The sequence below is a fragment of the Octopus bimaculoides genome, chromosome 11 (assembly GCF_001194135.2).
Source record: "Octopus bimaculoides isolate UCB-OBI-ISO-001 chromosome 11, ASM119413v2, whole genome shotgun sequence".
In the NCBI taxonomy this organism is placed as follows: domain Eukaryota; kingdom Metazoa; phylum Mollusca; class Cephalopoda; order Octopoda; family Octopodidae; genus Octopus; species Octopus bimaculoides.
Genome location: NC_068991.1, coordinates 53,295,171 through 53,309,873, shown reverse-complemented (window position 1 = coordinate 53,309,873; position 14,703 = coordinate 53,295,171). Strand labels below are relative to the sequence as shown.

Here is a 14,703-nt window from a genome sequence, read left to right as displayed (position 1 = left end):
CTGAACACCCTGTACTCATCCAGTTCACATTAACATCTAGGTGATCACCTCAAATTATTCCTCCTTAGAAGGTATCAACCACACTTAATTCTCTAATTTAACATACATTTATCATAACCTGTCTTGACAAAGGAATCATACAGTGAAGTACTTACCGACTAGAGAACATCTATGTATTTATTCATTCTGCATATTCTAATGAATTAAACTCCCAATGAGTTCTACTTTTAAAATGGGAATGATGTATTTCAAGCCCTAAATCTTTTTTTATGAAGATTATGATGGCTTTAAACAGAGAAGTAATTGAATGGTTGATACCTTCATTAGTCCTTCATATCAGTCCTCAGTCAAATCGTCCAACCCATGCTAGCATGGAAAGCGGACGTTAAACGATGATGATGATCACAGGTCTTATGAAGTAGAAGTGACTAGTGCTATAAAAAAAAACTATGGTTTTCTCTACCACTGGTATGACCTGTTAATTATTTTAATCAAATATATTAATCAGATTATTCAAGACTTTTCCTTAAACTTTCACTTTCAGCAACGGAATAGTGACATGACTGTCATAGCTTTCTTGATTTTTCCAACTCGTACAAATAATTACAATGTGGAATCGCTACGAGGACAAGCAATAGCGAAACAGTTACAAGATACATCTTCGTACGTCATTCACCAGGTTGGGCGCAGGCTGCTGGAGACATGCATGCGGTAGGTTTGCTCTTGTTATTGAAATTTTTTTTTGTTTTTTTTTAAATTAGAATTCTCAAAAAAGAAAGAAAGGAAGAATTCTGCCTATGTATTGTATACAGAGAAATATTGTTTCATTTATAAAAAGTGTGTATTTTGAATGTAGCATATAGTTGTCCTAAGGTCAAACCTGATTAAACTGACCTGTGATTAAGTGCATTCTATAAGAGACCATCCCATCATTTTATATGTCAAGCAACATTGTCTAAAATACCCTTCTTTATTCAAGATGATAAGCTATGAATTGAGAGTGATTTGGCTGCTTTTTCTAGTAAGTCAAGCAACTGCACAGATACTCTCTCTCTTATTACTTTGAGCATATAGTATTCTAAATTTCTTAATCTTCAAAATATATAGGTGCAGGCATGGCTGTATGGTTAAGAAAGTTGCTCTGCCACCATGTGGCTTCAGTTTCAGACCTACGTGTGGTTGTGTGTGTGTGTGTGTGTGTGTGTGTGTGTGTGTGTGTGTGCATGCATGCATGCATACAAGTATTTGTGTTTGTTCCCTCCAGGCTATACCACTATCACCTGACAACTAGTTAGTTTGTGTACATCTCTGAAACCTAGCAGTTCAGCAAAAGAGACTAATTGAATAAGCACCAGATTTTTTTTTAAATAAGCACAAAGGTCAATTTGTTCAACTAAACCCTCCAATATTGTGCCCCAGCATGACTGCAGTCTAATGACTGAAACAAATTAAAAATAAAAGATACAAAACTAAATACAATTGTTCAGTTGCAAAAATTTCTCTCATCGCAATAACCCAGAAACTTAGTCAATGTTAACTGAGGTTGAAACAGAAATTTGTCTGTCAGGCTTACTGATCAGATATACTATTGCTTTTCTTAGTGTGCATTGCATACCTAACATGCATTGTAGAGTTTGTAAAACCTTTGATTTTAAAGCAAGATATGTTTTCCTTGGAAATTGATGAGATATAAGTATTGTCATTGTGGAATATAAAAACAAAATGAAATTAATGAAAATGCCAAGTTTATTTTAATATATATGGCTTTTTAAGGCATCAAGCTGGCAGAATTATTAGCATACCAAGCAAAATACTTTGTGGCATTTTGTCTCTCTCTTTACGTTGTGAGTTCAAATTCCACCAAGGTCAGCTTTGCCTTTCATCCTTTCAGGGTTGATAAAATAAGTACCAGTTGAGCACTGGCATCATTGTAATCAACTAACTCCCTCCCCCAAAATTGCTGGCCCAGTGTCAAAATTTGAAACCGATATGTATGTCTCTTTGTTTTGTGAGAGCATATGGCCTAGTGGTTATGGCATTGCACTTGTGATCATAAGAGCATAGTTTCAATTCCCGGGCTGGATGGTGTATTGTTTTCTTGAGCAAAATACTTCATTTCATATTACTCCAGTCCATGCAGCTGTAAATGAGTAACCCTGTGATTGACTGGTGCCCCATCCAGTGGAAATATTGTGGCTTCAGTCATTTACATGCCATGGAAACTGAATAACCGACACTATGAGTGTTAAGGCTCAAACCAGAACTATATTACTCTTTGTTTGAACAGAAATATTAATGAAGCAAATATTATATGGATTCATTCGATGTAAAATTTGTTCTATTTAAGACATATAATGATATATATATTGTTACTTTTCTCTACTTGAAATTTCTCTAATATAGTGGAAATATTCCTAAAGGAAGTGATATTTTACTTGAAGAAGATATTGTCAAATTAAAAAGGTGTATCTACAGTGCACAGGTAAGGATTTCAATAATATTTCAGTAAATTTTCTTATTTTGCTGGAAATTACTTCAACAATAAACACAAATACTCAACAATTAAACAATTTTTTTTCATTTCTCTGTCCTCTAATATATTAAATGATCGCCAACATTTATCTTTCTAATTATTAGCAATCAATGAAAAATACATCAATTATCTAAGAAAATTTAGTGCTATATACATTGATATACAATTCATAATTGAATATCATGTTTTTGTTTGTTTTTTCTTTTACCTCATTTAAATCCTTCTGCTTATTTATTAAATGTAATTTCTGACTGTTACATTTCAGCGACGAGAATTACCGCCAGTATGCACTCATAATGTAATTGATGATGCTAAAGACCAAGTACTCAATGCCATTCGTCGCTGCAAATTATTCAACGATCGTGAAGACAGGGTGAAGGTATTTATCTGTTTCTTGTAGATTATATTTTAGGCACCAGAATTTAAAAGTTTATGCAATAAATAACTTTTGCTCTTTGTCCAAGAGTACATAAATTAGATGAATATGAATTAAAGACTTATAATGGGGTTAAATATCTGAGCTGATTCAGTGGTAGTTAAAGAGAAGAAACACCTAGAATTAAGAGGTCTCAAATTTGGTATGTTGATGTACTTTTTCAAGCTGAATCTGAGTTTGTGATTCATTTATTCTAAAAAAGTTTTAGAAAACTGTTACAGATCATTGTCATGTAATCAGAAAACAGGATTTATACATTGGAGCAGATTATATTTTCACAAAAGATATTGTTTTGGGGATACAGATTTTGAAAATCATTTAAAATTTTTCTCAAGGATGCACCATTTCAAAGCCTTGCGGAGCTAAACACACATACATAACCACATACACTTGTATTTATAGAGGAGATATACAGGGTATCCCAGAAAGATTTATCCATTGATATTTCTTAATTATTCAAAATAAACTTAAGGTAAGATAATGAAATTTGGCACACATGTTCTAATGTAAATTGCCACTCCATTGCAGTAATTACATTTCAAAATGACCACCTTTCGCCTTGATCATAGCCTGCAAAGGAGTTGTTACTGAGTTGCATGAACTCCATACGACCTCTTCATCCAATTTGACCCATGAAGACAGAAAAGCTTTTTTCAGATCTGTCACATTAGAAAACTTTTGCTCAAGGTGCCATGCAGTGGGACTGAACTCAGAACCATTTGGTTGAGAAGCAAACTTCTTACTACACAGCCACACCACCTTACACACACACACACACACACACACACACACACACACACACACACACACACACACACACACACACACACACAAATACATGTGTATATATATCTAACAGGTGTACATGTGTATGTGTACTTCAACTCTATTTTTTATTCAATTTTCAATATATTTTAGGTAATATTTCATCCTGAATTTTTGAATTCTACAAATCCGCTTTTTGGTTTGGACTATGAAGACTTTGTCCGAGGCTGTCATCTTGGTGTCTTTCCATCTTATTATGAACCCTGGGGTTACACACCTGGTAATCATATTTTCTTACCATTTGTTCTCCAATTATAAACTGATATTTACTGAAAATGGTTTCTGATCCTTTAAATCAGTCACTGGTTATCTTCTCACATTTCTTTCTGTTGAGACTGATTGTCTTATTACATTTCTTTCTGTTGTGTTATAGGGGCTAACTACTTTTATCTTTTTATGGTGTCTCAAGAGGGTCATTAAGTCAATAATAAACACATTCTATTTTACTTCTTTACTGTTTATATATCAATTGATTAACTGTTTAACCAATTAACTAATCGATTGTTTGAATAATCATTTGATTAATCAATCAATCAGTTATGCTTGTCAAAGTCCCTTCATCACCATTCATGGCCTTCCTACTCCAGGACTGCTTCAAGTCCTAAAGCAGAACATTAATAATAAAAAAAAAATGAAATACAATCAGTGTGTGTTTACCATCCCAAGATGCAATAAATGTGTTTCATGTTATGACTTCAAATCAAGAATCTTTCAAACCAAGTACAAAAATGAACTACTTTTATCTTGATGTTTAATTTCTTATTTCAAGCTGATCTGAGTTTCTTATATGTAAAATAATCCATTAAAATTGATGATGATCAGCAATAGTTTGTCTATAGAATTTAGTTCCTTCAAAAGATAAGTCCAGTTGCCAAGAAGAATAAAGATTCTAATATTTTAGTTCTTTGCTCTTCATCTCAGTTTGAAAGATAGAGTAAGTTGGCTAGCACTTGGTTGTGAGCAATATAATGAAGAAGAGAATTAACCTACAGAGTATGCACAGTGATGTGGGTGTGAGGGGAGGGGATAAACTCAGAAAACTGAAAGAAATATTTTAAGAAAATGTCAGACGTCTGGTGGGTGAGGAGGCTAGAGTTGAAGATGATGAAATTGCCAATCCCACAACAATGACTCCTCTTTTTGTATCCCGTCAAATGCCTTCTCATTCATAATTTTTCAACAGAGCCTGTTATAGCAAAGGGCTGTGTTGCTTTTCTTGGCTCTCCTCATTTTCTTTACTTGTAAAAAGCACCCAGTACACTCTGTAAAGTGGTTGGCATTATGAAGGGCATCCATCCATAGAAACTTTGCTGAAACAGAAAATTGGAGTCTGGTGTAGCTCTCCAGCTTACCAGCTCCTGTCAAACCATCCAACCCATGCCAGCATGGAAAACAGATGTTAAATGATGATAATAATGATGATGATGTATGTTTTTATAAATTCTGACCATCATTTAGGTAATTTTATTCAATTTTGTTTTTTCTTCTTGTTAATACCTAAAAATACTGATGTTTAGAGATTCACAGTATCCTACTTTAAATCTTATTTCAGTTCAATTTCTTAGAGTTAAACATTTTTTTAATATTTCAGCTGAATGTACTGTCATGGGTATCCCTAGTGTAACAACAAATCTTTCTGGATTTGGTTGCTTCATGCAAGAACATATTGTTGATCCTAAATCCTATGGCATATATATCACAGATCGGCGTTTCAGAAATCCAGAAGAATCGGTGCAACAATTGACACAAGTAAGTTTATTCTTTTGTTACTATTGTAGTAGTATACCAGGTGGAGGCACAATGGCCCAGTGGTTAGGGCAGCGGACTCACGGTCATAGGATCGCGGTTTCGATTCCCAGACCGGACGTTATGAGTGTTTATTGAGCGAAAACACCTAAAGCCCCACGAGGCTCCGGCAGAGGATGGTGGTAAACCTTGCTGTATTCTTTCACCCCAAATTTTTCTCACTCTTTCTTCCTGTTTCTGTTGTGCCTGTAATTCAAAGGATCAGCCTTGTCACACTGTGTCACGCTGAATATCCCCGAGAACTGCGTTAAAGGTACACGTGTCTGTGGAATGCTCAGCTACTTGCACGTTAATTTCACGAGCAGGCTGTTCCGTTGATCAGATCAACTGGAACCTTCGTCGTCGTAAGCGACGGAGTGCCAACAACAAGTATACCAGGTAAAATGCATAGCAGCGTTTCGTCTGTCTTCTTGCTCTGAGTTCAAACTGACTTTACTTTTCATCCTTTGATTGACTTTGCTTTTCATCCTTTCAGGGTCAATAAAATAAGTACCAGTTGAAAACTGGGGTCGATGACATTGGCTAGCTTCTCTTCCAAAATTCAGGCCTTGTCCTTATACTAGAAAGGTTATTATTCTGGTAGTAGAATATTAGGACATAAAGTTCCTGATTACTAATCAGACTTCTGTATTTTCTCTTGAACGACATTAATTGCAAGAAAAACTATTAATTATTCTTTGATCTTTCATATCTTCTGTTGTCTCTTTCTTGCTTCAGTCGTTGGATTGTGGCCATGTTGGGCACCACTTTGAAGGGTTTTGTTGAACAAATTGACACTAGCTCTTATTTTTTTCTTTTAAATCTTGTACTTATTCTATCAGTCACTTTTGCTGAATCACTAAGTTATTATACCTGTAATGTAAAAAAAAAATTCATTAACAATAATGACAGTTCTTATCAAGAAAGGCAAGAAGAAACAAGTGAAAAATTAAAATTGATTAAAAATTGAATGTGAGCATTTGGTGGGGGTTGAGTTTGATCTTTATTACATAAAATGACAACTCTGGATAGGTTTTGATCATATTATCTCTCTTCAGTGAAGTCATTATCATCATCACTATCATGATCACTTAATGTCCATTCTCTATGCTTGTCTGTTACTAATATGTACTAATAGACCTTATATCAATTGTGAGAATGTATTGGATTTGAGTGAAAAGCATTCACTGATTATTGAATTTAAATCATGGCTACGGAAAATTTTCAGGAGATGCCTTCTATGTAAAGAACATAGTTAGGCAGGGATCTAATATATGTAATTTAATGAGCTCCGAAACATTATATATTATAAATTAGATTTGCACCAATAATGAAGAAAACAATTATTAGTAGAAATGTTTATTTTTGTAAAAAATGGTAAGGGAGACAACTCAGTATGCATGTTTCAGAATCATACAGTTTAAAGGCAAAGGATAAAAGAAAAATTCAAGCAGTTAAAATTGTGAGAGTCCAACTCTTGATTAGGTGTTCTCATTAACTTAGTTTTTAGAGTAATCTTCATATTACAAATGTAAGCATAAAGCTTGCTTTGCAACCATGTGGTTTTGGGGTCAGTTCCATTGTACAGTACCTTGGTCAAATGTCTTCTACTATAGCTCCAGACTGACCAATGTAAAGTGAAAGAATTTGGTACACAGAAACTGTATGGAAGTTTATTGTATAAGTGTGTCTTTATGTTTGCCCCACACATCATACTACTTAACCACCAGTGTTGGTTTGTTTACGTCTTTATAACTTTTAATTTGGTCATATTTTATAGAAAGTTGCAAAGACATACTGTAATAATCTGTTTGATTATTCTAAATATAATCACATGTTGTGCTAGAATATGTTTGGTTTTGCTTGATAGACATATTAGTAGATTTAAAAAAAAATTAAAACTCTACATAGTAACAAACTTAAACTATTAATTTATTTTCAGACTTTATTCGACTTTACTTGTTTATCGCGTCGTCAAAGAATTATTCAGAGAAACCGTACTGAACGCCTTAGTGAATTGCTAGACTGGAAGAACCTTGGAGTTGTAAGTGCTTTCTTTTATAATTTTAAATGGAGTTTATTGTGGAATACTTATTCTAATACCGAAATATTTCTTAACTTCTTTCTAAGTATCTGTATAAAATTTACACTTTATATTAGATACAACATTACGAAAAGAGGAGAAGCAATTTGCTTGCATTTTTATGTCTAATTAAAGATTAGTAATTAAAATTATCTTTTTCTTATATCTTTTACTTGTTTCAGTCATTAGATTGTGGCTATGCTCCTTGAATAATTTTTAGTTGAATGAATTGACTCAGTACTTATCGTTTTTTTCAAGCCTGGTATTTATTCTATGAGTCTCATTTGCCGAACCACTAAGTTACAGGCACATAAATACATACACACACACACACACACACACACACACACACACACACACAATGAGCTTCTTTCAGTTTCCATCTACCAAATCCACTCACAAGGCTTTGGTTGACTTGACACTATAGTAGAAGACACTTGCCCAAAGTGCCATGCAGTGGGACTGAACTTGGAAGCATGTGGTTGGGAAGAAACATCTTACCGCACAGCCATGCCTGTGCATGTTATTTCTCATTTTTGTTATTGAAAATATTTTACTTGTTCAATTTTGTTAAAAAAAATAATGATTTTTTCATATTAGTTCAATGCTTCATATTGCTGTTTAGCACAGGTCAGCCTTGGCTTAGTAAACCTTTGACCAAACCTATTCCACCTGACTGAATAAACATGTGATAAATTGTATTCCAGTTGTGATTGCATAGGATCAGAAGATCAAGGTTTCCAACCGTTACCAATCATCTTATTGTTTTCCCAGGAAGAAAATGGAATGTTGCATTGTTTCAGATTGTCTTTTAAGTTTGTCCTTGACATGCAAGAGTGGCATTCCAAACGACCTTCTTGTTTATACATATATATAATAAACCTGTGCCTTTCAATAATGGCAAGTCAATTTTGGAGAATACTTGAATGTTGAGATTATCTCCTCATTTGGCAATTATACATCCTCTAGAGGCAAAGATAATTTTAATAAACCCAAAATTCATGTTGTATGATATTTGATATACCTCTTAGCTTACTTTTGTTTGTATGTGTGTGTGAGTAATTTTTATTATTCATCTTAACAGAACTGTGTGGGGCAAAGGTCTTGCTCTGTGAGTTACGGTTCAGTGAGCAGGCTATTAAAGTGTTTTGCTACAACAGAGTTTGCTTCTTTTTTTTTTTGTTTCAATCTTATTGTTTGACTTTTTGAAGGAAATGTCTGCTACTGTTGCTTTGACTCAACCAAAACCTTGTCAAAGAAATTTGATGGACCAGAAAATCTTTCTTCTTGGTTTGTGGACTTAATTTCTTGTTCAGTTAAACTTCATCATTTGGCTGTTGGACAGTCTGTTGGAGCCGTTCCTTTCAGGTCTTCAGTGTGACAATAACTTCTTCCTACTTGTCTGGAAGTCCTTGACAACAGTCGTAGTTCTGTCCTTCCACATCTGAGTAGTTTTTTTTTTTGCTTTTTTTAAAATGTATATATCTGCATGTACTTGTGTTTCTATTTAAGTATATGTGTGGGTATGTATTAATATGTATTTTTACATATGTATATATAGGTACATCTACACATATGTTTCATATATATACATATATATATATATACACACACACACACACACACACACACACACACACACACACACACACATATACACACTAAGCAGTACTGAAAAGTTCCTGGCTTTGAGTAAAAGAAAATACAGGAAAATCAGTTAACTATGATTTTATTCAACATATTCCCCTCCCAGATTCACACACATATTTCAGTGATCCTTCAGGTATTTTAAGCCCAGTAAAAGAACTCAGAAGGTTGAGCCTTCAACCCGGCCTTTTGCAATGCCCTTAAAGCCAGGAACTTTACAGCACCCTCTCGTTTGTGTGTGTGTGTATATATATATATATTCTAGGTGAGTTGCATTACTGTTTTAGTTTTAGGAGACTATCACTTAGTATTTTCTTCACAAATTCTGACATTCTTTTTAATGTATTTAATTGCATTATTTTCTCCAGTATTATGTGAAAGCTCGTCGAATTGCACTTCATAAAACCCATCCAGAAATATTTGATGAAGACAGTTTAACCGTGAGTTATCTATGTCTGTTAATATTATATGAAATTTATATATGTTGTTAATTTTGATTTAAATATGTTACTAATATTGATCAAATATTCAGTTTGTAATTAATATTGCATTAATCAAAGGTTAATTTTGTATATTTTAATGATTAGAAAAGAGAAGTTATAATTCTTCCTCTTTGTTTTCATTTCATTTCTGTATCCATTCTCACTTCAATACACACAAATGCAATCATAATTTTGTCCTTTTTTCCAATAATTTTTTTCTCAGGGATTATAGCTTTTCAGGCAGTTAACTTCATTTTCAGAGAAGAATTATTTTTTACATTTACACACACTAAATTTTGAGGTTTGGTGTAAATGTAGATGTAAAGGGGGGGAAAAAATCATCTCTGAAGATGTATTTAATAATAACCTGAAAAATCTCAGGCATTTGAACCTATCTCAAGCATTTAAATATTTAAATCTTTCCTTTAGTATGTTTTGTTAGATCTATAAGTAAGAATGAGTTTTGCAACATTAATGTACTGTTCACTATTCTTATATAAGAGTTCCAGCTCTTAGTAGTCATAACTGAGGAAGCATAATGACACAGAAATACATACATTCTACTGTCAGGTGACATCATTCATGGCGTAGTAATGTGTTTACACTTATATTGTCTCTAAGGAGAATTTCTTCTCTCAAGGCAACTTGTGCAGCATAGTCTTTCTATGTCTGACTGTACACAAACATGTTAAATTTGATTATGCATAACTATATCTCATCAATACAGCACTGTCAGTCTGTGCATGTCATACTCTCATATAACTGTCAGAGCAGATATAAGGACATCCTTTTGATTTTACTTTTGGATCTAAATCAGAAATATTGGGGAAAAAAAAAGTGTAAGCCATTTTTGTTTGCCTTTTTGGTTCCATCCCTTTATTTCCAGTTTGTATTGTAAAGACTTTCTAAAACACTAGAATATTTCCAATATTTTTCAAGAAGGGCAGCGAGTTGGCAGAATTGTCAGCACACCGGGCGAAATGCTTAACAGTATTTCGTCTGCCGTTAAGTTCTGAGTTCAAATTCCACTGAGATCAACTTTGCCTTTCATCCTTTCGGGGTCAATTAAACAAGTACCAGTTATGCAGTAGGGTCGATGTAATTGACTTAATCCCTTTATCTGTCCTTGTTTGTCCCCTCTATGTTTAGCCCCTTGTGGGCAATAAAGAAATAAATATTTTTCAAGAAGATTTTCTTTGAAAGTTTCAGTTAGAGCCTTTATCATTCATCTTTCTTCACATTCAATAATATTCATTTGAATTGAATTTCTCCTTAAAGGTATTTCTTTGTTCGTTTTTTGCACATTCCATATTTAATTTTATTGTTTTAAAATGAAGTGTTAATGATTTATTTGAGGGTTAAGGCTTTATTTACATCATATTATATATTAACATGTGAAAATATTATTTCACAACATTCAAATTAATATTCAATAATTCTAAGGCAGTAAGCTGGCAGAATCGTAAGCATGCTGGACAAAATGCTTTGCAGCATTTCATCCATTTTTTGTATTCTAAGTTCAAATTCTGCTGAGGTTAACTGTGCCTTTTGGGGTCAATAAAGTAATTACTAGTTGAATACTGGGGTCGATGTAATTGACTTATCCCCTCCCCTGAAATTGCTGATTTTGTGGCAAAATTTGAAATCAATATTTAGTAATTTTATAATTTATGTTAGTTGTTTTTTGTTGGAAATTGTAGAAATGTCTAGTTTGTTTCTGTTTTTTGCTTTGACATTGTAAATATTTTTTCTTTTCAGGGTAAGAAGATCTTATTTCCACGTCCTCCATCTGAGCCCCCATCACCAGCCTCTTCTCGAGCTACAACACCAGTGCCAAGTGATGGGGAAGAAAATGATGATGGGCATGATGAAGAGCAGGAAGAATTAGAGGCCAGAGTGCTTGGTTTAACAGTTAGCTCAGATGATGGGCAAAATGGGCTGAGTCTATCCGAAGCAGATATTTCTTAACTATATCTTTTTCCAAAAGACTAAGAAATGTCTGATACTATTAGAATTTAATTAGGACTTAAGAAATTTTATCATGTTTGAAATTATATATAAGATATGTTAGTGATTTTAGTGATGTGAAAATATTTTATTCTCCTATGTTATGGCACTTTTACTATTGTTTTTATTGTATGCAATTTCTCCTCTAACCCTCGATTAACAAAAGCAACAGTTATTTTTTTATTGTATCAACCAATTTCTAGTTACAGTGGAAAGGAAGAGCAATTATTATAGTTCAAAAATGATTATATCTCGCTGGAGATGGTTGCTTAAACTGTTTGCTTCTGTTCAAAACAATTTTTTTAAAAGATTTTTGATGATTTTAGAAATTTCATTCATGTTTTTTTTCTTCTCCTTGTGGAATCGTTAAATCCAACGTTGACCATTTTGTTGGTATTGGCTGTGTGATCCTAGAACATGTTCTCTGATTTTTAGATTCTTTTCTTGTTATAACAACAGAATTACCTGGAACATGACTAAATTATCAAAACCATGTGAAAAAGATTTTTGAAATTTAATTTCCTGATTGTTAATATTATTTATTATACTGAAAATAAATTTTTACCCCATGAACAGTTAACCAGTCCTCAGGTATGTTGGGCAGTTTATAGTCCTATTATTGCTTGTAGACCAATCAACTAGTCAACTGACTTTTGTTTTTTTTTTTTCCACTTGAAATGTTTCTCAATATATGATTTTTCTCTATAAGGCATTGAACTAGCAGAATCGTTTACACACTGGACAAAATGCTCAGCAGCATTTTGTCTATCTTTACATTCTCAGTTCAAATTGCATCAAGGTCAACTTTGCCTTTCATCCTTTTGGGGTTGATAAAATAAGTACCAGTTGAGCACTGGGGTTGATGTAATCAACTTATCCCTTCTCCTGTTTCTGGCCATGTGCCAAAATTTGAAACCAGTGTATGATTTATCTCTATGTAACGAATCATGAAAAAAACATTTTTAGTGTTGCTGATTAGACAGAAAAAATGTTTACTTTACTTGTTAACCTTCTGGTAAAAAAAAAAAACAGTTTGCTCTTGTTAGTTACTGGACAAACTGAACAGATATTAATCTGTCAACTCGAACACTAAATAGATCTTCTGTAGTCAACATCAGTTTGTTGCTAATTAGATAGTTGAGTTTCCATTATCAAATATACTAAAAACAATCAATTCTCCAAACAGTGTTCATCCAACAATGAACTGTTTTTTGCTTTTTTTCAAGCTTCAGATATTTTGATTTACTTTTTCTTTACAATAATTCAAAATATTCACTTCTACTGATTTAAATGAATTTAAAGCATAAAGTGTATGAAAATGGCCAAGTAAATAATAGATGATTTTTTTTTTTTCAAAATATACATTTAATTTTGTAAAATACTGCACAAAACAAAAAAATAAAAAAAATTCTATATCTGAACATATTTTTTCAGCCCAGATATTTTCAAATGGACATTCATTGTCATTTATTCACTGTATAATAAGACCTCTCTCTCCCTCTTTCTTTCCCTCCTTTACTCTTTCTTTCCCTCCCTTCTCTCTTTCACTCTCCCTCCCCCCTCTCTCTCTCTCTCTCTCGCACAGGCTTTATTTACACAAGTAATTTTGAAGATTATTTACTGTAATATTCAATGATTCTTAATGAAAAAAAAAACCCAGTTGAGTTCACTCAAAAAGGTAGCAAAAAATACCCAGAATTCTTTTCAGTTTTCCTTTGAACTTATAGAAAGTACTCCCAATCACAAATGTCTATAACTTTTTTTATGAGGAGGGAACATTACTGTGCTGATGGACATTTTGTATGAACTTCAATATGTTCAAACCTTAAGCAAAGACTTGAATTTACTGTATTTGAATTTACTGGTATAAAGCTTATTCATTTATTCAAAGATGCATTTTTCTTCTGGATTTAAACAAAATAACCTCATGCATATCTTATTTAATAACAAAGTCTTCTATATGTTAGTATGAGTTGTTGACAGTGCTTATCTCCAGATTAGTTGTGACAGTGCAGATCTATGGCATGTTAATAGCATGTAGACTAGGTATGAGATGCTGATTCCTTGCTCTGGATATATTATAATTCTGTCTAAATAAATCACATACAGTGATTTATTATACAGGGTACCATGTTATAGTGTAAGCATACTGCTTTATTATCCCCTGTGACCCAATCTCAGTTTTATGAAGCCTGTAGGTTGTGGTGGTGACTAATAGAAAAATCAGAAAACAAAATGCATTAGATGCTGTTCCTCATCGCTTATTATTAGTGACATACATCTCTGGACAGTGTTATAGGCTAATGAAGTTATTAATGTTGTTTCTATTTGTTTCATCATCATCATTTAAGTTCATCTTCCATGCATGCATGGGTAGGATGGTTCACAGGAGCTGGCCAGGTAGAAAAGCTACCTTATGCTACTGTGTGTTTTGGCAGGGTTTTTACAGCTGGATGCCCTTCCTAATACCAACCACTCTGCAAAGAGGACTCAGTGCTTTTTATGTGGCACTAGCACAGGCAAGGTTAGTTTTGACATGATTTTCACAGCTGGATGCCCTTCCAAATGCCAACCACTTTACAGTGGGGACTGGATGCTTTTTACATGGCACCAGCACTGGCAGGGTCACCAAGTAACTTGCAAGACAAGGAATTATGAAATGGGCAGGGACATTTGAGGAGGGGAACTCATGTCAGAGTATGAAAGGTTAAAGGGTACAAAGAGACAAGGAGGCAAAAACAGGTGTTTTGCTATAAAGGAGGGGTCATTAGAGGAGGTGGTCCAGTATCAGATGATGAAAGGTTAATGTGACAGAGAAATAGGGAGGCAGAAATAGGTATCTTGTTATAGAGGGGGTAGATGGTTACCCAGAGAGAGAAAGAGCAACCAAGAGTGAGGGCAGAAA

General features: G+C 33.6%; 1 protein-coding gene across 2 annotated transcripts in view; it reads left to right on the top strand.

The window, feature by feature from the left end:
* LOC106882342 (glycogen [starch] synthase) overlaps positions 1-13,688 on the top strand; it is a 40,335-nt gene extending 26,647 nt beyond the window's left edge. For both annotated transcript variants that reach the window (XM_014932985.2, XM_014932986.2), the window contains exons 8-15: positions 545-711; positions 2,404-2,482; positions 2,799-2,912; positions 3,888-4,014; positions 5,386-5,543; positions 7,522-7,623; positions 9,678-9,749; positions 11,550-13,688. In XM_014932985.2, the coding sequence (XP_014788471.1) occupies positions 545-711; positions 2,404-2,482; positions 2,799-2,912; positions 3,888-4,014; positions 5,386-5,543; positions 7,522-7,623; positions 9,678-9,749; positions 11,550-11,759 (1,029 nt within the window). In that variant the 3' untranslated portion in view covers positions 11,760-13,688. The remainder of the gene's footprint in view (positions 1-544; positions 712-2,403; positions 2,483-2,798; positions 2,913-3,887; positions 4,015-5,385; positions 5,544-7,521; positions 7,624-9,677; positions 9,750-11,549) is intronic.
* Positions 13,689-14,703: the final 1,015 nt, after the last annotated feature.